At 52.4% G+C, this 25,026-nt stretch overlaps 1 protein-coding gene across 1 annotated transcript; it reads left to right on the top strand.

Moving 5' to 3' along the window:
- The first annotated feature begins 5,913 nt into the window (after nucleotides 1–5,913).
- Nucleotides 5,914–9,010, top strand: LOC119093846 (putative eggshell protein). Its single transcript, XM_037216861.1, has 5 exons — nucleotides 5,914–5,926; nucleotides 6,267–6,436; nucleotides 6,993–7,136; nucleotides 8,296–8,448; nucleotides 8,801–9,010. The coding sequence occupies exons 1-5, from the start codon at nucleotides 5,914–5,916 to the stop codon at nucleotides 9,008–9,010; spliced, it is 690 nt and encodes a 229-aa protein (XP_037072756.1).
- The last annotated feature ends 16,016 nt before the right edge of the window (nucleotides 9,011–25,026 follow it).

Raw genomic sequence — 25,026 nt, 5'->3', positions numbered from 1 at the left:
CCCCACCACACCACCCGGCCCGTCAGTCACGCCTGCAGCAGTCGTGCAAGAGTCATGACTCGAACTCGGGCCGGTTTGCTTCACTCGGCCCGCCGCCGCGGCGTCGGGGTACTCGGAGTACACGACTTCGCTGCAGCGGCGGCGGAAGCCCGCCGGACACAGCGTCGCCGCGGAAACGCTCGTGCGGAGGTTGCGCCACGCAAGCCGCGCAACGCGCCGCGCTCGCCGCGGAGGCGATTGCAGCGCGTGCGGCGATCGCCGCGGCGACGGCGCGAAATGGCGCGGTCTGCGTGACCGCCGTGTCCGAGCGACGAGAAGGGCGTGATTTGACCTGCGGACTGCGCATGATGACCCGTGGCGGCCTCGCCGGCGGCACCACCATGAGCAATGCGGTCACCGAAGCGTTCCGTCCGTACTTAAAGCGGCTTAGCTGGGCAGCAGGTATCACATTTGGCGGCGGCAGCGGGCAGTGGCGGCTGACCGGCGAGGAACGCACGCTCTCGGTGACCTGTGCTTCAGCTTCAGTAGCTTCGAGACCCTCTGGGAGCAGCGGCATGACCCTGACGGTGAGTCGGCCCAGGCCGCGGCAGCTGCCAGCAGCTGACCGGTGTGAAGGCGCCAGAACTGGACGGTCAGCTTCTCATCGTGGAGCGCCGTGTCTTCAGTACAGTTCTGATTCGTTCTTTGGAGAGCCCTGGGCCCACCACAATGCTTGCTGTCTCGCACGGAAGTGAAATAATCGGAAACGTGCTGAAAAAACGCGACAATTAGCGAAAACCGGTTTCTTTTCGCATGTTCCGCCGGCCCACAACATTAAACTTGATGAGGCTCGACCCTGTGAGTTGCATACTGCAGCATATCACTAAGGTGCTCACCTGCAGTGTCCCAGGGTTCATTATTAATGTGTGCAGAGTTAAAAGACACCGCCCGCCGCTTTCCACTTTTGATGATATACCACGAGACCATCACTTCGAGATAACAGAAGACTTGTGTGAGACATTGGAACAGGCGATAGATAAATGTGATAGTGTGATGATGTGATAGATCCATGCTCCAACAGTATTTCAAATTACATCGATTAGTGTTTCCGAGCCGAAAACATCAATCCTGTGTATCACTGCCGGAAGACGTTCGTGGCAATTCGGGCATTACACAAACTGCGCATTCGGACGAGCTCCACAACAGGAGCGCTATTGACCCCTGGCTGCAGGACCGATACTGGTCGTTTGCGTAATACCGACCGTCAGACGGTAGCCCTGAAACAGCGCGTGCTGAGGGTCACTGCCAGGCAGAGTGGACTAGCGGCGCATCTGTGCCATCCATCCACGCCTTCTGGCATGCCGCGTAATACACACCCGACTTGGTACATTTGCGCGCGGTTTTTGTGATTCAGTTTTTTTTTGCGATGGTAGTTTCCTCAGCCAGTTAGCTTGTATGCACCATTAAGCAAAAATCTCGCGTGCGCCATAAGCCGATAAGCTTGCATGGACCAACATGTGTGGTCCATGCAAGCTTAGCCACAAGCATGTTGCCCCATTGCATGGGGCAACAGGATTGTGAACAATGCTTGTGGGTTGAACCAATGCCTGAGCCCAGCACCCTGGCACAAGCATTCCATAAAAGCGGGGAACATGCTTCCTGCATTTTGAAATGACTGGACGGGCCAGGGATTCTTTTAGCGCGCTACTGTGCTGTGACACGGTCCTCTCGTATGAAGATGACCCTCTCAGAGCAGCTGACCTCCTCAAAGAAACTGACCATCTCAGAGCAGCTGTCTGCCTGCGGAATGCACGGTGGTGTTGAACAATGTGTGCTCCCTCTGGGATTCGAACCCAGAGCCCATGGACCATTTCACTAACTAATCCTCTCGGCTCAAAGGCTAGGAAACACAAAAAAATCCTGTGGTTGTCATTCATTCTCTATTTATTTTCTGTTTCTGTCTTTTACGTACCAAGGTGCGAGGACAGTTCAAAACATTCATGATATATTTGTGATTTCCTGCAGCTGCTAAAAACGCTTCAACCTCAGTATTCTGGGAGCCTTTTTAAGCCGCGTCCTGACAGGGGGAGATGCAAACACGCGTCCTCGCACTGCGAGTATGGCATTGGGCTGGGGTGTTCAAAGTTCGGCAAGAAACTTCATAATATATAACGAAATAACATGTGGTCGGACCGCTTCCCTTCTCTGAGTCCTTTCATGCCATCTGAACTTTCCAGGCTTTGTAACAATGTTAAAAGCTGCTGTCTGCTGAAAAGCTGAAAAGCTCTCTAAAGAATTCAACATCATTTCGTGGGCAAACAGTTGCCGCATCCTGTAATGAAATGATGTTCGGCGTAACGCATTTTTGCCGACCTGAGAGAAAAATGTTGATGAGGTGTTCATCGTCCTTACCCTTATCGTCTGGTCACTAATGCAGCCTAAGCCTGGAAATTCATGCGTCTCCCGTAAATTGAGCAAATTTTGATCTTCCTTCGCTTTTACGTCGTGGAACGAAGATGCAGTTCGATGAGGATGCAGCATATGCAGTGAGAGAAGTCGAAAATAACCGTATGCATCCGTCCTTCGGATTCATTTTCCTTGTCACTTTTTTGCGACGTCGCTTCAGGGATCTGACTCAAACAATATGTTAGCAGCGAGAGCAAACTGAAGTTCTGCTTTTTTGTTTCACCTCCTGGCCGTTTGGACCGCCAGCCATACAATCAGGCTCCCCACACAGGAAAGAATCGCTCATCTTCCGGTGCATTTAGACGGATGCTCCTGATTGCAGAGGTATACATTGCTGTTTGTGTGTTTAGGATCAAACGCCGCTTCCTAACGTCTAAACGACGCTTTCTTGTTGTAAGTTTTTTTGAATGAGGCATATGCGATAGTAATGCCAGCAAGCTTGCCCTTCACGTAATCAGAGTCCTCCTAGGTCATCTGAAACGTTTGGGTTCGTCACAGAACGAGTTGTTGTCAGGAAAACTTAATAACGGCTTAGAAGCAAATAGTTTCAGCATAGATATATAATGATCATACCATCTAAATGTCATGAGAATCTTTTGTGTCCCGCGGAACGAGGAAAAAGGTTTTCAAAAATGGTTCCTCTACCGCAATCTATTCTTTTTCCCTTTTACGTCATTAACCGACTTCAGGCAGAAAGTCGTATGCTAATGACTACAACAAAAACTACACCGGCTTATTCCTTTTCGTTTTACCTTTTCAGGGAGGCTTTCTCCTCGTCAGCATCGTTTCTTCGCTTATCGGTGTCCATGGCTCCCTTTTTGCGAGCATTGACGGCACCGCGCCAACGCCGTTCGCCCTAGCGGCCACATCCAACAACACCGATCTTCAGAGGCCGCCGGCAGATGGCGCAGGGAACGCCAGCACCACTGACAGCAGGCCTGGATTTAGCGGCCATCTGCTGACGCTTAGGCGCAGCGAGAGAGCTGCGGCAGGCGGCGCAGCTGGGCGGACTTTTGACTTAATGCCAGCTGCGACGGGTAAGCAGAGCTGTTGATATTCCTGTGTTCTTCTGGCACTGGTTTAAACGCGGAAAGTATGGCAACAGTTTGGCAATTGCAATGAGCAGGTGAGTATTCTTTTACTTCCAGAATGTAAGTATACGCCGGTCCTGACCACGCGGTTGGCCGTCTACTGTAATATTTTGCTGTTTTTGCAGTAGGCAATTTGAGCTGTTGCTGTAGTAAAACCAAACACTAGCCAAATGTTCTGCGTATTGTCATATCAGCCGCATATTGTTAGCATGTATAGCAGACACGCAACATATCCATGCTTCAGTTTTTGTCAATATCAAACCAATTGTAGGAAAGGTCCGGGACGGGGGCGGTACGCGGGTTGCACATTGTGGTAGTGTGTGTGGGGGGGGGGGGAGGGTAGGGGTGTTGGAGGGTACAGAGGGAAGTTGAGACCGAGACCCGGTCTCCCATGTAATGCCACAGACGTGATATTGAATTATAAAATCGTTGGGGATCTGCACCACCTTCCTCTGGCTGGCGCCGCCCCGGAAAAAAAAATGTCACGAGATATTTCACCATGCGCGCCTCCTAAGCTCGCCACGAATCAGCTCCGACTGTCCTACGTCGCGACATGATGTGACCCGACCCGGCTCGGCCGCAACCGACCGACGCCACCGACCGACGCCGCTGGCTGACCGACGCCCCTGGCCGACCGACGCCGCTGGCCGACCGGCGCCACTGGTCGACCGACGCTGCTGGCCGACCGACGCTGCTGGCCGACCGACGCTGCTGGCCAACCGAGGTCGCTGGCCGACCGACGTCACTGGCCGACCGACGTCATTGGCCGACCGACGCGCGCGCTGCGGCCAGGCAGAGTACCAACATGACTAAAGTGCGGTAAAATTTTTAGTTAGGACAAGCTTGTTAGTGGGTCAAAGTATACAACAACAAAAAGAAAACGGTTATCGAGTGAGAAACACCTAAAGGAGGGGAAAGGCCGCTGTGATGAAAAGCATGACAGGTTTAGCAAAGGTAATAACGAGGTAAGATGTCACTAGAATTTAGCGTCGGTTGGTTGGTCTGCTGATTTTGTCCGGTGTTGTAGCGCACTTCACAGATTGCACAAGGCAGCGGATTGCGGATTTATCTAGGGGTCGGGTTGAACTGATTTGATCATTTTAAACAACACGGGTACTAGGACCAACCAGATTTTGGCACTTTTCAGCCCACGCTGTTTGGACGGATTGAGAGCCAATAAAAGTGCAATAACAGCTAACTTCTTCTAAAAATTGTGACGTACTTCTTAAGTAGGACAGCAACTTAACTCCACAAGAGACGATAGATATAATATGAATAAATGCAATAACCGGTTGCATAACCGCACTGACATCTCAGTAGCCAATATTGACAGCCATGTATGCTACCTGAGATACACAGTTTTAATTTCTGGCAAGCTTTCATTTCGTTTTATTTGTCGTTTTCAACCCTCCCAAATCGTTCGGTGTTGTGATGCCAGACAACTCAAACGTAAAATACTGCGTTCCCAAAATGGTGTTCGATACACAAACAGCACATAAAGACGTCATTGCGGCTGCAACGGTTCTGAATATCGGCCTTATGCGCGTACTTGGAGCTCGTCGTAGCAGCCGCAATAACATCGCAGTTATTTAAGTTTCGTTGAGCTTTTATCGCCGCCAGCAAGACACACCCACGTTCTTGCGCAAAGCCATCCCTCTTCTGTAGCGATGCATGGAGGCCGTCAAATCGGACGATGTCGTGTTGCTGCAGCAAGTAAACCTGAGCCATTCGAACCGGCCGTTAATCTCCGGTCGGAATTTGAAAACGAAAAATCCAAGAAACGATTCCATGGAGCTTGATGGAACCCGGACTGAGGCTGAGCGACAATTTCAGATGGTTTAGCCATCTGAACCTATTTTATTTTTGATTTCAGAATATTTATTGTTAAAAAATTATTAAAAACTTCTTCATATTCAGATTACTCTTGGACCACGTCCATACAGTTTGTCTCAACGGGCTGGCAAAATGCAAAAGATGACCAGCGTTGCACAAAGTGTGACTCCGCAAATGGGTGGTGGTGGTAACAGCTGAACGTTTCCACTTTTCTACATCTACAAGGGCCTGCAGGTAGGGGCAGAAAAGTCACTGCTTTTAGGAAAGGTACGGACGATAGCGGGTACCAACCGCCAGCGTTAGCTCGTCTTTAGGTACCGGCGTCAGAGTTTTGTCGTCTTTGGAGATCCTTAGCAATGACACGGATCATCAAGCCACTTCTGGCTTGGAGACCTGTGTCTGGCGATCTGATGATCTGTGGCCCTGGCAAACGTCCAAAGGTTCCGTGCCTTTAACTTAGCAGGACGTAGCGGCGGCTGGAGACGGAAAAGCCGAGCTGGGATCAATTGGAGATGTGTTCATGTCAAAACACCCGACCGAAGACATGATACAGACTCGTCAGATGACGGACAATTCACAGCAGACTACCTGCGCGCTCTAACATGGACGCCAGCTTGTGCCGAGTCACCAAAATCCTACAAACGGCTGCGTTTTTGGTCCTCAAAGGCAAACAACAAGCATCCTGACCTTTGAGGAGCCAGGGTGCAGCCTTCTACACCCGAATGCCGACAGAATCCCACTTACCACACACACTTGCTTCGCAACACCGCACCAGAGTACATAATACACACGTGGTTGGATGCTGACGCATCTAGACCCTGGCAATTTGCGCATAGGCACCTCCCCCACCCCTTTCTCCGCCACCTCCTTACGACAGCACACTCCCGTGCGTGACAGGATACGACGCCAAAAAGTATCACGACAAGTATGGCGGCAAGTACTACGATGACCACGGCTACGGTGGCAGTCACCACGGCAAGAAGGGCTACAAGGGCGGCAAGTACTATGACTCGGGCCACGGCCACTACGGTAAAAAGTATGGCGGCCATGGACACGGCAACAAGAAGGTAAGATGGCGTCCCATTGAGGGGTATGACATGGGTCTTTGACTACCGATGAGTCACCTCTAACTGAGTACTAGCCTGTGAGGTCAAGAGACCAATAGTCAATCAGTACACCAGTGTTGGTTTTCATTGACGAGTGTTTAGATAATGGTGGTCCCTTGCGCAGTTAAGTATGCTACGTGCCATTGATTTCGAATGCGTCTGTATGCTGTAGAACTGCAAGATAAAAATGATTGGCGCCATCTGACTTTAACATTGCCATTAGCGTAACCCACAGCTCCGAATCAGCAATATCTTGTTTTGCCATTGTACTACTCTGTCTGCTTGCCAGCCAGCCGTCATAAGTCTGCGACACTGCAACCGTTGGCTTCAAAACGGAGCCGTTCAGAGAGAAAGAGGACATCGTTTGTTTTCTCTTCACTGCGAACAGATATGTGCCCACTCGTTCAACAAGGGCTCTGACGGCTTGTGTGACTTGTAAGTTCGTCGTGTTCTTAGCAGCATCAAAGTCTTCACCCATCATCAAGCAGGGCGGTTAACGTCATACCACGCAATGCAGGGATATTATGGAGACCACGGAAACAGCCACCATGGATACAAGGGTGGAAGCAAGTACTACGGAGACAAGCACGATAAGTACCACGGCAACAAGGGCCACAAGTACGGCAACAAGGGCTACTACGACAAGGGACACAAGAATAACGTGAGCCAATGGCGCAGCAGCGCTGGCATGCTGCCGCTCGGGATCGGGCTGTTAGGCTTGGGTTGACCTGGTGCCGGTTGGGCTCGGGTTGTGAGGCTGGGGTTGACCTGGTGCCGCTCGGGCTCGGGTTGTGAGGCTGGGGTTGACCTAGTGCCGCTCGGGCTCGGGTTGTGAGGCTGGGGTTGACCTGGTGCCGCTCGGGCTCGGGTTGTGAGGCTGGGGTTGACCTGGTGCCGCTCGGGCTCGGGTTGTGAGGCTGGGGTTGACCTGGTGCCGCTTGGGCTCGGGTTGTGAGGCTGGGGTTGACCTGATGCCGCTCGGGCTCGGGTTGTGAGGCTGGGGTTGACCTGGTGCCGCTTGGGCTCGGGTTGTGAGGCTGGGGTTGACCTGATGCCGCTCGGGCTCGGGTTGTGAGGCTGGGGTTGACCTGGCGCCGCTTGGGCTCGGGCTGTGAGGCAGGGGTTGGCCCGGTGCCGTTTGGGCCCGTTTTGTGGGGCTGGGATTGACCTGGTGCCGCTTGGGCTCGAGTTGTGAGGCTGGGGTTGACCTGGCGCCGCTTGGGCTCGGGTTGTGAGTGTGTGGCACGCACTCAAGCTGCTCCCATGTGGAATGATGACGGGACATCAATGTGCAGGACTTTGAACCATCGAAGGGCCTAGAACTGTGGAACATTGAGGGACCCCTATACCAAGGACCATGGCATTCATATGCGTGGTGCCTCCTGTGTTGTAGGTGTAAGCTCACCATGGGCATGTGGCCTCATGCTATGACTCAAATTACCCATGACACTAATCCTTCGAACAAGGACTTCGGCACCTAAGAAGCAGAGCGCTTTGTTTAGTTTTGATGTGATATGTTTGTACTCTGAAGCCCCAATAACTTCCAACATGGTGCTGATAGCATACTTTCGACAGCAGATTTCGATACTGAAGACGCTGCTACGCGATGTCTGGATCGTTGTCCGCTCTCCCATGTTCGCGCCAGGGCAGGAAATAGCTTAAACAGCCCAGTCGGAAAAGCGCGACGCTCATTTGTTGCCACCGATGACGTAATTTCATCATAGAACGCAGTTAATTTATGGCGCAATACTTTTAAGCCTATTCGTGTCCACACTAGCGTGCCTTTCAGCCGTGTAACATACGACTTGCTGCCCACTCAGGGCTACAAGAACATTCACCACAAGGAGGAGTATCATGCCAAGAAGAAGTTCTACGATAACTACCACGACGACGGCTACCACAACAAGTACAACGACCACCACGGCTACTATGGAGGGCACGACGGCAAGAAGTACCACGGCGGACACTACAAGGTCGGTAGAATCACTTCCTAGACAGGCCGAATGCACTGCTTCATCAGCAGTGGCCACCGCTGGCACACAATGAATCGATCCTCACTTACGCTTTGCGGTAAGACGGCACCGTCTTGTAGATAATTGGTTATGACATGACAACTTGCTTCGTGGTAGCAATGAGCCCCTTCAACCTAGAATTCATTATCCATCTGCCATCATTCGAAATGCTATCCCATAGCTATAGCTATAGCTATCCCATATCATGGCCAGAAACTGCTGCTCAATATCGTCATGGCTGTGGGCTGCGTTAATCGCCGCAACCATGTGCCCGACCACCGTGTGCTGACACCTTCTCTTTTGTCTTTCGTAGAAGGGACACTACGACCAGAAGAAGGGCCATGACGGCTACTACAAGAACGGCCACGACTATGACAAGTACGGCGGCCACAAAGGGAAGTACGGCCATGACAGCCACGACGGGTACAAGGGCCACCACGGCAAGTATCACCACGACAAGTACAAGAATGGCGACCACCACGGCAGCAAGTACGGCGGCGGCTACGGCGGCGGCTACCACTAGACCAGTCGCGTGGCAGGGCTGGCTGGAAGCGTGTGCACTGCTTTTGCTGCAGGCGCCAAGGCTATGCCACATGTGTCGGAGGATGAGGGGCCATGTGCAAACTGTTCCGCGTCGTTGATATTCTTAAGTTTTGTTGAAGAAATCAGACATGTTTCCATTAGCTGCTTGCTAGAATGTTGACATGGTCATTCTGTAGTTGACCAACATGAGTTCAGTCCTGGCAACGGTTGAGACTGAACAAAATTCCTCTCTCCGATAGCCATGGACTGTACCATATAAAGAATATTTGAAAGGCGCTGCCAAAATACAAGTGTTCAGCTTCATGGTAATTTGTTTATGGCTGCAAACCAACAGCACAATTTGCTTTTGTTTCCTGCAATTTTGAGCCATTCACGTGCCTGGGGGTCATATTTACGTGTATACTGATTTATCAGAGCGCTTCATCAACCTTAGTCGGAGGGTGTCCCGGACAAATGTACCATTAGTGTACAACACTAAAAGTTGTTTTCAAGCCTTCCATGCTACCTCGGGGAAGCAAAAGTCCGCAGCGTCGTCAGTGACTATACACCTAAAGTAAGAGACCCCGGATCTGCGAGATAGCCCTAAATAAAAGAGAAACACCTTTGTCTTGCAAGATTGCAAAGTGCGGCAGGCGTGGAAGAAGTCCAGCGCTGCCGAGATGTTGCTCCGAGCTCGTCGCCTGCGTTCCCAAACAAACACAAATGGTTTCCGCTTCCTTGCAATGGAGACGGGAAACACGCATTGCGTACGTACTGTTCTGATCATTACTGCATAGAGGTACGATATGAAATGATAAGATCAAACAGTGGTGTATTAAGGAGTATGTGTACTTAAGAGAGGAACTGTGTTGCCCCGAGCAGTCTTTTCCACTTTAGGCATACCAATAGTTATGAGAAAAATTATATAATCATATGTGATACGTTTTTTTAATATCTTTAGAATTGGAGCAATTCCCTTAATGGTGTTAAGCATAGGTTGCTAACTGCATTTGCGAGGAACATTATGCATAAAGATCAGGCAGTATTGATAGCCTCATTCCTCGTAGACTACACATAACAATGGAGAGATGATGTTCATTGTTGTGTGTGATGCACACCCTGTTTATTCCACGACCAATACGCCTATTAATACTGTCTCATCTATGCGTCTTAAACTTGGTCTATAAGGACGTTGTGCTCCATTGTAGCGCACGCTCCAACCCAAGACAACCGCGAGCCACGGGGCGGACTCATTCAGACGCTACTTAGAGCTTGGAATACACTGACATCGATTCGACTCATTCATGAATGGGGAATCTGACATGTACGTTCGCAGCTATAACGTCGACAAACCATTTTTCTTTTACCCGTTTGGTATTCTGTTCCTGGATCCGTTGACCGATTTTCGTTTGCTCGACGAGCAGTGTGGCCGACCTGTGATCGAAGGTCACACGCATGACGGCGATTAGTTCCCTCATAACATGCCACAGTAGATTATGTTTTTGGAAGTTTAATACCCATTCACCCACGCACCCAATTGCATGGTTGTCAAGCTTAGATTCTTAAGTAATCACAGGGTTGTGAAACTGGAGTCAGGCCAGTAATTGGGAGCCAGGCTTATGACTTCTCAGCAATTCTCTACCTGATGATAAATCAATGGTCGCTTAGCGTTTTGGTAAAGACTGAAACCAGCACGGTCAAAGCACGCGACGGTATTTATGAGGGAATTTAATGACCCGGGGTTCAACCTTGAAAATCCGAGAAGCGAAGGGCACAGCGTCGTGCTTTGCGAACGCAACGCCAGACAATGGCGCCTGGGGTGGGGGCTTCGCTCCGCTGAAGAGGTGACCTGAATGGGTGGCTGAGCGTAGTCCCATGCGTAGTAATCAATTAAAAAAGATCGAAAGGTTGGGGAAAGCGGCGATTTATCCTTGACCATCTGATGAGACGCACGTGGTCTGATGACAAGACCAGCGGCGAAGATGAGGGGTAAGTGTTCAGCCGCCCACATGCGTGACGTCACAGGATGTCTGAAGACGTAGCGCTCCACATCGTGACGTCACAAGATGACTGATGATGTAGCGGTTTCACATCGCTGCATCACAAGACACCTAATGAAGTGGTGCTTCACATCGTGTTAAACTGCCGGACTGGTGTAGATGTGCCTGGCTCAAAATCGATTTCTGCTGTTTTGCCTGGGCACCGCGCCAATCATCGCACGATTTTGGCCAGTGTTTAGCTCTGTAAAGCACTGTGCACCAGACCGCCCCACGCACAGCTCCTGCCATAAACTGCGCGCCGCGCAAAACATATGACACGACTCGCTCCGCCTAAGCAGCAATCCCGCTTTGCATGTAAGTGACACATGTATGTTTGTCATTGTGGGGCGGTCCGCCAACAAGCAATTTCCAGTCTGGCACGCTACCATCAGCCAGCAATTTATGAATGCGCTCGGAAGCTTACGTGCTTCTGCCTGCGCCTTAGCCGTGCCTAATGAGACAGTAATGAAAATCCTCCTATAAACGCTTGCGGTCCACAAAACTGCCAGGGCCTACGTCCGAGCGCCATTTCAGTTTCACGGTCAGTGGGCGCTGGGCCGGCAGCTGGTCAGTGGACGCTGGGCCGGCAGCTGGTCAGTGGACGCTGAGCCGGCAGCTGGTCAGTGGACGCTGGGCCGGTAGTTGGTGAGTGGACGCTACTGTGCTTTGTTCGCGCAGTGTTCACCGCTGGGTGTAGCTCCACTGTCGCTGAGACCCGCCGCGCGTTACCCCTTACCCCTCTCTTACACACCTACACTCTCCCTCTCTCTCTCTCTCTCTCTCTCTCTCTCTCTCTCTCTCTCTCTCTCTCTCTCTCTCTCTCTCTCTCTCTCTCTCTCTCTCTCTCTCTCTCCCTCTCTCTCTCTCTCTCTTTCTCTTCTCTCTCTCTCTCTATCTCTCTTCACACACACACGTTCAGGCGTTTGATGCTGGCTCATAGCCGACTGACTGTTTGCAGGTGCATCGTAGCCGAATCCACACATTCAACCAGGGGAGAAGCCTCTTCCGTCGAGTCTTTGGAAGTCGCGCTTCTGCAAAACAGACTTACTAAAAGCGTCTGTTCGGCGAATTCGTACTTAAAGTGTGTCACGCCATATGAAGAATACCTTGAAGAGCTTTAAGAAGAGCTTTTGAGAGGAGCTTCAAGTGCGTCACGCCACACGCCTCAACAAGAAACCTGAACGAGTGAACCTGACCATCCTTCAGCGTCACAAGCCCCAGCCAGTACCGGCAGCTCACTCAGCAGAGCAGACGTCGGAGCCATGAAGACGCTGCTGCTCTCGTTTCTCCTGCAGGCGACAGCAGGCGTCGGCAGCGCGTCCGACGACGAGCGCGCTCGATTCCGTCGCACCGGCGGCACGTTCTCCTTCGCTCCGTACCTGACCGTCTCGGTCACTACTCCTCTCAGCTGTGCGTTCACCTGCCTGACGGCGAGGCCGGAGCTCTGCGCGGGCTTCACGTTCGTCAGTGGCACGTGCCAGCTGTTCAGCAGCTGGGAGGACTGCCGCTTGCCAGGCGCACCCTCGGATCCCCCCGCGGCAGACGGCGAGCGCTGGATCCTCTCCAGGTGTCCAGGTCAGAATCCCTGACGCGGTATTAGGCAGCTCGCTTTGGATCCGTGTGTGCGAAAGCTGCCGTCAGAGTTAAGGCAACATACACGGCGTAAAGCAGGACAAAACACTGCTATGGAGCTGTTTGCCTCGTAAATGTCTTGCAATCACCGTAGATGAGCTTATTTTGCAATCATCGTAAATGCACTTGTTTCATAACGCCCATAAATTACCCTCACTTTAAGCGGGGGTCTGAAATGAACACCAATATCAAACAATTGAGCAAAAAGAAATTAACAAATCATCCTCCATATTTTTCTAATAAAACGGGTAAATAATGGAGTACATCACGGTAAATAACGGGGTATAACGGGAAAAACTGCACACGATAGCGTACGGTTAGCTTAGATTTGTGGGTAAAATGCGATCCACCACATGTTGAGACCAGTCACCACTTTGTGTGATGTCAAGTCACGGAGATGTGAGGTCACTTTCGAAGGCTTGCAAGGCGCATCGGTCTTTTCCTAGCCCTTCCGGGTGCGCATTGCACATTACGGATGACACGTCAGTCCGGACCACAGCTCTCGTCGGGTGCGAGAGTTTGCACGCAGCGTTTTGGCCACTCAACCCCGCAGACGCCATCGGGTGTTTTGGAGTCCTGGGGAGGACTGATTACTGCTCGGATATCAGCCATGCATGCGTCACAAATGATACTCTCCTTGGCATTGCTGGCATGCGAACCAGGGTTCCTTGATCGCGAGTCCAGCGTTCTACCGAGTCCGGGTTGTGACACACGCGTGGCCGATGGTCAAGCATCGCCTATTCCTCAAGACTTTGTAAGGCGCGAATAGCTAATGCGGTTAACGCGCCCTTAAAATTCAATCACTAACTAACTCAGGAATCCACAATGACTGACGACGGCCAGAGAGGTAGCGGGCTGACACGTGGTGTACAAATTAATGCATCACACGAGGGCCATAGATCAATCATCTTTCCGTGCTATTAGTACATTGTCTCCATCATTCCGTATAACCGAAATGAGTATGCTGGGTGTTTTGTCATGAATTTGAGCCAACCTTCAGTAAACAGTTTGCACTACGCCTGATAAGGTGCTCCGTTTTTTTCGCTCGGCAATTTGTAATTTCACTTGACATGACTTCTTGGTGATGTGATACTCTTTATCGTTTGAATGAGCTTGACCGAAGGTAATTCGAATCAGCTGGTGCATCATACCGAAAAAAGAAAAACAAGACAGAAAACTTCGAGCGACTTCGTCTAAAGGCACAGCCATTTGTAAAACCTTCAGTCATGACGTTACACCTCCGTGACCTGCTGCAACAGTGCAGACAAGTCACCAAGCAGCAGTGGTGTAGCCGGGGGAAGGTGCTCGTAGGGACTTCGTTCCCCGTCACGTTTGAGCTCTGTTTTTCACCGGGACGTTACTGAACCTAATTCCGGAATCTGGGGATCAGGAAAGCTGTCAGTTTTCAATCTCACAGATACTGTCGTGGGCAGGAACGTGCAGAGCCCAACAGCCGTAAATTAGTAACAAAACTGGGGAGATAGCCAAGTGAATTAGTGCGGTAAGCGGCTGAACCGATTATTTAAGGCACCTGGGCAAACCAGCATGGTTAGCTTATTAATACGCTAGGTGCTCTGCCTACCAGCGGGTGCGGGGTCTGTTAGCCTGCTCGCGGTGCGTACGTTCTGTCGATGAGGCTAGGATTTCTTCGTAAACAACTTAAGCCGACGTCGCAAATTATAGTAGCCCCTCCCCTGCGCCAATTTTGCCCGCGCTCCGCCAGGCTGTGCCAAATTCACTACCGGGTCGCTGCCGGGCGTCATCTGGGCGTAACTGGCTGAATGGTTCTCGAGCTATCCCGGAGACTCGGGCATATGCAGCCGCGCACCTGCTCATGCCAAAGCGCCATGGCGTGGCACCGTTGGCGCGCATCCGCACTGGCGTGGCACCGCATTTGCATGGCGCGCATCCGCACCAGTTCGCTAATGTGCTGGGGCAAATCTCCCCAAACCTCATACTGTTGGGATAGCCGGGTTAGGGTCGGTGTGGTAGCTTTACAATTAACTTGTGCGAAAGATTATGATGTCTCTTTGGCCGCAGTTGCTTTGCCAGTCGAAGCATATATCGCAATATTATCAGAAAAGCCGCCTCATACACCGCAGTAGACGGAGCCAATACAGGTTCCTGCAATAGTGTTTGAGCCCCAGCCTCTTATGTTCAAGAACAAACCATCTCACATTCCGATATCGCCAGTGAGTCCGCCCCGTGACTCCTGCGCTCGTGAGTCCACCCTGTCACCCCTGTGCCAGTAAGCCACCCTGTGACCCCTGCACCAGGCGAGTCCGCCCCTGCACCAGTGAGTCCGCCCCGTCACCCCAGCGCCAGTGAGCCCGCCCTGTCACCCCTGCACCAGGCGAGTCCGCCCCTGCACCAGTGAGTCCGCCCTGTCACCCCTGCGCCAGTGAGTCCGCCCCGTGACCCCCGCGCCAGTGAGTCCGCCCTGTCACCCCCACGCTAGTGTGTGCGCCCAGTGACCCCCGCGCCAGTGAATCCGCCCCGTGATCCCTGCACTGGTGTGTCCGCCCGGTGACCCTGCGCCAGTGAGTCCGCCCTGTGACTCCTGCACTCGTGAGTCCGCCCTGTCACCCCTGTGCCAGTAAGCCACCCTGTGACCCCTGCACCAGGCGAGTCCGCCCCTGCACCAGTGAGTCCGCCCTGTCACCCCAGCGCCAGTGAGCCCGCCCTGTCACCCCTGCACCAGGCGAGTCCGCCCCTGCACCAGTGAGCCCGCCCTGTCACCCCTGCGCCAGTGAGCCCGCCCTGTGACCCCTGCACCAGGCGAGTCAGCCCCTGCACCAGTGAGTCCGCCCTGTCACCCCTGCGCCAGTGAGCCCGCCCTGTGACCCCTGCACCAGGCGAGTCAGCCCCTGCGCCAGTGAGTCCGCCCCGTGACCCCCGCGCCAGTGAGTCCGCCCCGTGACCCCCGCGCCAGCCGTGTGACGTCAGCTGTGACGTCAGCTGTGTTTGCAGGCTGGCCGTCTGACCGGTGCGCTTGCCCGGACGGCTTCTGGCGGTGCGCTGGCCGCTGTGTGGTGGTGTTCGACACCCAGGTGCCCCGAGAGGAGGCGGCGGCCGTCTGCCTTCAGTACGGCGGTCGCCTGGCCGTGCCTCGCACTGAAGCCGAGAACCAGTGCGCCCTGGACCTGCCTGTTGAGGATATGGCGTGGCTGGGTGTCACAGAAACCGACACGGAGGGCGTGTATGCGGGAGATGACGGCTGTGACACGTTCAGCGTGGCTTCCTGGTGGGGAGAGAACGAGCCAGATGGAGGGGGAGAGGGATTTTGCGTGGGACTGGCGCAAGCTGAAGGTGGCTGGCAAGACAGGTGGTGTACAGAAGAGTATTACCCATACTGCCAGGTGGACATGTGCTACGATAGCACGTGTCCGTGAGGAGAGCACAGCTATTCTCTCGGTAGATGGCGCTGCGATGAGAACGACAGGATCTACCAGCTGGACATGCGCTAACAGGGCATGTCCCCCTGAGAACGGCACAACCTTTCACGACAGATACACAATCGAAGGCATGAGGAAGCACGGAGCAGAAAAGAGGACAGGGCTCTCTGATTTGAAGTAGACTGTCATTCCTATAGCGTGTTCCGTAGGTTATGACGTCTTCTAATTCCCCAAGATGTCGCTGCACTGCCCGTGCCATCTACGCTCGGAAAATAACTTCTACGCAGTAGTAAGTACACATGTAGTTAAAAAATGAACAAGGCGAACCACAGCGCCCTGTCGTTTCCCACGCTCTTCCACTGGAAAAGGTGCATGACACATCGCTCCGCAATATGAGGACCACGTGGGCACACATACAAGGACCAGATGGCCATACACGCTCGGACCACTAGCCGACACTAAGTGCGGAAGACCACAGACGGGTTACCAAACCATAATTCCAACAAGCCCAGAGTAACATCGAAAATGCGCAGCTGGTCTGGTGGGTCTGCCCGAAACGGAGGTGCTGCCGCTGAAAAGCATGATATTTGTAGTGATAAACACAGGGTAGTCGTCTCACATACGCCTCACTGACCGGTCTGGGCCGAGTGAGACGAAAACGTGAGACGAAAACGGCACCTAGGGGACCCGGAGAAAAGATCAGAAAGGAGACAGGTGCCGGAGCTAGGGGACAGAAATGGGAGCTGATAGACGCATCAGGGCTGAGGGATAGACATCAGGGACGAGGGACAGAGATCAGGCCTGGGGGACAGCCATCAGAATAATTGCAAACAAACAGATGTCAGGGATGGTGACGCCTAAGACTGGCTAGTGACGTCATCACAAGGCCTGCAAGAATGGGCGGGCTAGGGCAGTCTCCCATCACAAACTTCGAGAACAGTGTCACCATCATCTCACTTCGAGTGCAGTGTTGTCGTTTCTAGCTTAAGTGCTGTGTCGTTGTCTCAAGTTTTTCGTCTGTTAACTCTGTGTGCAGCATCGTTATCTGACTTTGCGTGCAGCATCATGGAGTTCTGACTTTGAAGGCAGTGCCGTCAAATTCTTACCTGGAGTGCAGTGTGTAGTGCAGTGCAGGTGTCACCAACGCAGATATAATCGTCAAGTCATCCATATCTGTGCGGTTCGTGAGCTCGATTTCCAAATGTGACGGCCGTCAATTGGCAATGTTGTGCAAGGAACGGTGACGCAATCAAGCAACGACGTATTGAGGAGCTTGCTGTGTAAATAGAGAGCTTTTTCATATGTGATGCTGACCTCAATATCTTCAAATGTAGAACATCCCCTTTAAGTTATTATGTGCAATCATTTCTGTGGCATGCTGTTTTTTTATATTGCGTTGGCGTTATGGAGTCACAGCAAGGCTCCCGTGGTATTGGTTCACAGTTGAAGCGTAGCGTGGCATCCCCGTACATTTTGTTGGCGGTGTGGGTGCGGTCACAGCAGCTTTCATAGTGTGCGTTTACAGCAAGCTCTCATGGTGTGCGGTCACGCAAGTTGAATGGTGTGCGGTCACAGCACGCTTTCATGGTGTGCGGTCACAGGAAGCTCTCATGGTGTGCGGTCACAGCACGCTTTCATGGTGTGCGGTCACAGGAAGCTCTCATGGTGTGGCGGTCACAGCACGCTTTCATGGTGTGGCGGTCACAGCACGCTTTTCATGGGGTGAGGTCAAAGCAAGCTCTCATGGGTGTGCGGTCACAGCAGGCTTTCATGGTTGTGGCGTTCACAGCAAGCTTTCCATGTGGGTGCGGTCACAGCAAGCTTTCATGGTGTGAGGCCACAGCAAGCTTCTCATGGTGTGCGGGTCACAGAAAGCTTTCATTGGTGGCGTCACAAGCTTTCATAGCGTGCGGTCACAGGAAGCTCTCATGGTGTGAGGTCACAGCAAGCTCTCATGGTGTGCGGTCACAGCAAGCTTTCATGGTGTGCGGTCACAAGCTTTCATAGCGTGCGGTCACAGCAAGCTTTCATGGTGTGCGGCCACAGCACGCTTTCATGGTGTGCGGTCACAGCAAGGTTTCATGGTGTGCGGTCACAGCAAGCCTTTGTGCCAGGCTTCACTGCGAGCGGACCTTCCCCGCTGGAGCGAGCTGTTTCGCCGTGCTGTTGCGCGCAGGGGCCGGGCGCAGGCTGCGTCATACGAAGCCTCTACGAAGATCTACCGTTCGGCGACTCTACCGTGCTGCTCTGCCATGTTCTACCATGCTATCAGTGCCTCGCGTCGCTCGCCGTCGGCAAGCGTTCACGTGCTGTTGGAAGGATAGCGCCGAGGTGCCTAGGGTTGCATGATTGCCTTTTTGAGGGAATCTGGATCTCGCTGCAAGCCCATAGGACCTGACTTTACTTGAAGAATAAAGGTATGGGCTGACACTTAACCCTGGTTATACTTGCCAACAGGGCAAGCTAGATATTGATAAGCGTCCAATGCTGATCAGGTGTGCATTCTGAGACATAACAATAGGAAAAATATACAACTCGCGATGCAATACTTTGCTCTTTCGTGTCGCGAAACATTGTGAGATTTTCTTCGCAGACAAGCAACACTTCAGCTCTATCATAACAGGACTGTCAGTTATGACCTGTTCGAATTTGTGCCTGTCCCTGAGCGGTAATTTCTCGGGATTCGATGAATGAATAAGAGGATTGACAATTCATATCACCATCATGCGTAGTTGTCCTATCGTACTAGGTACCGGACACCCAGCGTGTGGTGCCTAGGTATGTGCCGCAGCCACCAAAAGTTTGGCGTTCTGAAACTGAGAAGCTTGTCGAGTAGTGTATGGCATGGCGACGTCGTAGCTGGAGACCCATCCATCCCCAGAGGGCGCCTCTGGAGCTGTGTTTAAGTGGCGGCTCATGATGTGCCACGGCTGCTGGAGGACGGGACATCGCCAGAGCCAGCGAAACAGCTCTGGCGATGTTACTGCTCCTCAGTAAACTGTTACTGCACTGTAACAGTGAGCTGTTACTGCACCTCAGGCAATAAATGGCTGTACGAAGCTAGCTGTTTTATTGAGCAGGAAGAGGGACGAAGAGGCAAATTGTTGCCATGGTAACGTCGAAATGCGAGCCTCGCCTAGTTTCGGAGTTAAGTGTCCACGCAGCTTCCTTTCAGCCCACCTACACATACTTCCCAAAATATGTATGCAGGTGACTAGGTTTTAGACTTGACAGCCGGCTTCTCATCCACCACCCAAGGCTAGGGGCAACTGATGCAGCGCTTTGTGGAGGTCAGTTTACTGCCGAAGAGCCATAAACAGCGATGCACTCCATGAAATGTTCGCCGAGTTTTGACACAGACGGGTTTCGGTCACAGCCTACGGAAGTGTTGCCAAGACACGTGTCGGCGGGCTAAAGCGGGTCGTGATTTGCACCTTCCATGACGCTTAGCCCGAAAGGAGCATGCGAAATATATTCAAAAACTGTGTTCAGTCTTCCCGAACAAGACGCGGCAGCAACATAGATGGATTCTCGTAGTGGGGAAGATGGGCCACCAAGATGGAAAAGTCTGTTAAGAAGATTAAGCAATGTGGGCGCGGGTGCGTTAGTATGCAAGGAATGTGCGGTAGGAAGCGCCATCCGTCATCACGACGCTGAGCTGAGACACTGAAAAAACAAACAGGTTTTACTGTGCACACAGGGGTACAACTGTGATTGTTTGACACTGGTAGTCAAATGACAGGCAGTGTTGGGTGTTTTCGCTAAAAAGACGTCTTGCCTTGGGGTATCCAAGGTAACCTACCCTCCAACGTGCTCAATTTCTTAAATTGCTCTAAACCACAAGATCCCGGGCTTCCACCCGCACATTGCTAAGGATAGTAGGCTCTTAATGACGGCCCCCCCCCCTCCGAGGGCCCCATCGCAGGATCACGGAAATCGTCCGTCAGAGATCACGTCACGGGATGACCTGAGAGATCACGTCACGGAGATGATCGCCAGAGATCATGTCACTGAGATGATCATCAGATATCACGTTACGGAGATCGTCGTCAGAGATCACGCCACGGAGATGATCGGCAGAGATCGCGTCACGAAAATGACCGTCAGAGATCACGTCACGGAGATGATCACCAAAGATCGCGTCAGGAAGGTAATGGTCAGAGGTCATGTCGCAAGGATGGCCGTCAGAAATCACGTCAACGAGACGATCGTTACAGATCACGTAACGGAGATGATCGCCAGAGGTCACGTAACGGAGATGATCGCCAGAGATCACGTCACGGAAATGATCGCCAGAGATCACGTCACGGAGATGATCGCCTCCGGACAGCGGACGGCAAGCGGATGACGGGCAGCAGGCGGACAGCTGGCGGCGGTGTCCGCCCTGATCCGTCGTCTGCTGCGTCACCGACCGGAGGCACGACCGTGACACGCCGCGCCGCCAGCGTGACGGCGGCCGCGTGACGGACGTGACCGTGGGCCGTCACGCCCTCTCCCTCCCCGCCGATCGGGTCACTGAGCGGGGGTCCAGCGGCGGCGGCAGGCGGGTGCAGAGCGTGCCGCCGGGGACCGCACGGAAGTGGACTTAAGCGGACTGAAGCGAACTTATAAGTGACCTCAACGACACCGCATCGAGGCAAGTCCGGAGGATGTGAACAGCTGGCTTTTTGGGGAGCACAAGGAAACGTAACTCATAAATCCCAAAAAGGGCGAGATCTGCCGTCAACCTTCCTCTAAGCCATATGTTTCGCCGTGGAGCAGTATATGACGCAGCAGCGCGCCCCTTTCAGGGACTATACACTGCGTCGGCCCTTTACCAGAACCCTGATGCCGCTTTTGTCACTTTTTATTGGACCATCGATGGGGTGGCCTCCAGCAAACTTGCGTTTGACTCAAATTCTTCGCGAAGGCTCAGCACCGGCTCACAGATTTTGCAATCCGATTCAGGTTAAAACTCATAGCCGTTCTAAATATTTGGATTTAGCTCGGTTTAGACTCATTGCTTGCATTAAATTATGTGCCTTATCACTCATACAGCTTGCAAAATCAAGCATACGGTTCAGTTCTGGCTCGTTGCCTTGTGGCTCATGGGCCGTATTACACACACACACACACACATATGTATATATATATATATATATATATAATATATATATACCATGATGCAGAAAGTAGGTACGTATAGTCTTCTAGCAAGTTTGTAGTTTGAACGTAGCAAATGCAGTGCAGCAAACAGTGCATGAATTGCAGTACAAAAACCATATTTTTGTTCATTATGTCATACCACAGTACAGCACCGGGATAGTGCCACAATGAAGCTGTTGGCCTATGCGATTTCACAATGTACCACATTGGTTGACTATTCTATGTCAAGCCTATAAGACAGAAGCTTGCAATTTATGATTGACTGGTAACGACTGATTTAACAATACCAAAGGACTATCAACAGCAAGACTGCCATTGCACCACTGTGGTTATTCCAGGGTTAACTTTAAATTGCTTAAATAATCCTAAGCAAATAAAATTTTTGGTAGCCCAACCTCACCATCTTTACCATAGCAATAGCGATGTTTTGCCAATCAATTCATGGGAACTTTACAACTTAATTAATTTTCGCAAGATACCCCATTTCCAGTTACAAACAATAAAAAAGCAACTACTGTGCACACCACATGATATCAATTGACACCGCACTGCAGGCAACGATGGGTCAACAATAAAGTATTGATAAGATCACCAACAGCATAGCAGCAACAGCAGCAGCACAGCATATCGTGCTTTGATTTTAACAATCTGCCATAAGACCTGGCGATCGCTACGTTGATTACGTCAAACAGTCCACCAAAGCTTTTCTTACGGCCAGCACCTAGACAAAAATATTCACAAACAAACCACCCATTAACCCGCCATCCGACACAGCCCCCGCGACGAGGATGGCCGGTTGGCGTCAGCTTTCGTGTTTCGAGGTATTCTTTGGGTCTGGCTGCCAGATGCTGCCATGTATTGCTGTCCTCACAAAACCATTCCATGACGCCATCAAACAATGACGTAATGGGGTGTATTTTTACAAACTTGGAAATTTTCCTACTTTACGTTGTTTTTTAACCTTGAAAGCTTACCAATATTTACAAGTAAGCTTTTCCCCATCATATCTGATGCCTACTTCAAATCTTCAATTGTGGAACATTCCCTTCAAGTGGCAGTGCATGAGGGGGCAGGTTTGGATTTGTTCAAGGTCGCGACAACTGACCTTGAAGATATGGCCGGCGCTCGAATTTTAGACAGTTTTTTTTCAATTATTTTAGCGTAGGAGATAGGAATGTAGGATGTTTGAGCCATGCATTATCCCCTGGTTCCAGGCTGAGATTTGGCAAACTTTTGTTCAAGATTAACATATTGTGTTTGTTTCTTATAAATTGTTGTGCTGGTCTGGCAGAAAACTTTATAACTAATGCGGCGTGCTGTCCATCTTAAAACTGAGATGGTCCGTTGAGTTGTCTGGAACATGTTGCGTTTCCTCGTGTTCACATTTTTATTCAAGCCGAATGATTCACCGACATAACACTGCAAGAAATGATCGGCTCAGATTCAGCTCATGCTGTTAACGAGGAATGTGATTAAGCTCATGACTCAGCGGCATTTTTCCCTAGTGAGCCCATTCATCTGATGACTCACCCCAATGTGATTGACTCGTGCGCCGATTCAGGGTCCAGCTGGAGTCGAACACACAAATCAAGTCTCTAGTCACCATTCCCAAAATATAACTGCACCGCGGTCCCCCCCCCCCCTTCTCGCCTGGGTGAGAGGCGGGCGACGCCATATAGCCTCAGCAGCTGAGTGCCTCACCAAGGCCCAAGGATTCAATGATCAAATCAAAACTCTGTACGCATATCACTATGAGTAAAAAACAAAAAGGTCCAAACAAGGGGCCGTCTGAATCCGAGCAGCGTCACGTCGCTGTTGCAGCTGCAAGCAGCTCTGCCTGCAAGTCGCAACCGCAACATGCCGACCGTCCGTCACCCGACCCGCCGCCACGTGCAAAACCCGACAGCCGCCGGCGGCGGCGGCGGCTGTGTAGCGGTGATTCAGCGGCGCGAGAGAGGGAGGCACGCACGCACCCGTCAAAACCACGCACCAGACCGCAGCCACCGTTCGTTTACGCGGCCTGTCCCCAAAATACGGGTCTATCTCAATGATGATACGTAGGATATCATACTCCCGCCACATCCCCTGCACGCGGAGCTGCCTTTGATTGCATTGCCCCCGCCCCCCCCCCCCCCCTGTCGGGGATTCTGACGCCGCCATTGCCGCGGAGTCTGACCGGAGGCGGGGTGGGGGGAGGGGAGGGGAAGTGCCGCCGCGCCGGCCGTTGCCAGGTCCGTTCTGTTCGAGCCGGCAGACCGAGGCTGCGGGACGTGATCAGGGAACGTCTGCAGGTATGCGAAACTTGGCCACTGCTGTGCCCTCGGATGTGTCTGGTGCGCGCGTCTGGTGAGATATGAGCATGGGAAGAAACTTGGCCACTGGTGTACCCACGGGATGTGTCTGTGCGCGGTGTCTGGTGAGATATGAGCATGGGGAGAAACTTGGCCACTGGTGTACCCACGGGATGTGTGTCTGTACGCGCGTGTCTGGTGAGATATGAGCATGGGGAGAAACTTGGCCACTGGTGTACCCACGGGATGTGTCTGTGCGCGCGTGTCTGCGGGATATGAGCATGGGGAGGGAGAAACTTGGCCACTGGTGTACCCACGGGATGTGTCTGTGCGCGCGTGTCTGGGGAGATATGAGCATGGGGGAGAAACTTTGCCACTGGTGTACCCACTGGGTGTGTCTGTGCGCGCGTGTCTGGCGGAATATGAGCATGGGGAGAAACTTGGCCACTGGTGTACCCACTGGATGTGTCGGTGCGCGCGTGTCTGGGGAGATATGAGCATGGGGAGAAACTTTGCCACTGGTGTACCACTGGGTGTGTCTGTGCGCGCGTGTCTGGCGGAATATGAGCATGGGGAGAAACTTGGCCACTGGTGTACCACTGGATGTGTCGGTGCGCGCGTGTCTGGCGGGATATGAGCATGGGGAGAAACTTGGCCAATGGTGTACCCGCGGGATGTCTGGTGCGCGCGCGTCTGGGGAGATATGAGCATGGGGAGAAACTTGGCCACTGGGTGTACCCGCGGGAGGTGTCGGTGCGCGCGTGTCTGGCGAGATGTGAGCATGGGGAGAAACTTGGCCAATGGCGTACCCCTGGATGTGTCGGTGCGCGCGTGTCTGGCGAGATGTGAGCATGGGGGGAGAAACTTGGCACATGGTGTACCCGGGGATGTGTCGGTGCGCGCGTGTCTGGCGAGATGTAGCATGGGGAGAAACTTGGCCACTGGTGTACCCGCGGGATGTGTCGGTGCGCGCGCGTATGATGAGGGATGAGCACGGGGCTTGAAATGCCTGTGTCACTGCGCTGGGAGAAGGGGGGGGGGGGAGGGAAACTGAGAGAACACTGGCTCTTTGCCCAGCGTCAGTGTACAAGGCCATGATTGGACGACAAGCATACGAGCAAAGTCTTGCGGAGATTTATCCCCAACAATGTTTGCATGGTGTGTCCGGTGACCTAGACTGCAGTGTTTGATACCCGGTTGCTGACCTGTCCGCCTTTCCAGACATGGGTATGGACCTGTATTACATGGATCTGAGCGCCCCCTGCGGAGCGTGTACTGCTGGCCAAATCCTTGGTATCGACATGAACCTCAAGGTCACTGACTTGATGAAGGGCGAAAACATGACGCCCGAGAGTTCATTCAAGGTGAGCTGCATCGGCTGTTGATGAGACATTGTCACCGTGTGTGGGGAGAATCATGTCGAATATGCGTACAGCGGTGCAGCCTGAATGCCAGGAACAGACGGTGCACGGGTCAGATTGCCTCGAACGGTGCACGGGTAAGATGGCTCAGACG

Source organism: Pollicipes pollicipes, unplaced genomic scaffold (assembly GCF_011947565.3).
Source record: "Pollicipes pollicipes isolate AB1234 unplaced genomic scaffold, Ppol_2.1 Scaffold_1600;HRSCAF=1878_pilon_pilon_pilon, whole genome shotgun sequence".
NCBI classification, from domain to species: Eukaryota; Metazoa; Arthropoda; class Thecostraca; order Pollicipedomorpha; family Pollicipedidae; genus Pollicipes; species Pollicipes pollicipes.
The sequence above is the reverse complement of the archived record's forward strand: the minus strand, read 5'-3'. Positions and strand labels throughout refer to the sequence as shown.

Excerpts from the sequence above, each read along its gene's own strand:
- LOC119093846 (XM_037216861.1), top strand. Across the intron at positions 6,437-6,992 it reads ATGGACACGGCAACAAGAAG|GGATATTATGGAGACCACGG; the intron begins GTAAGATGGCGT and ends CACGCAATGCAG. Across the intron at positions 8,449-8,800 it reads ACCACGGCGGACACTACAAG|AAGGGACACTACGACCAGAA; the intron begins GTCGGTAGAATC and ends TGTCTTTCGTAG.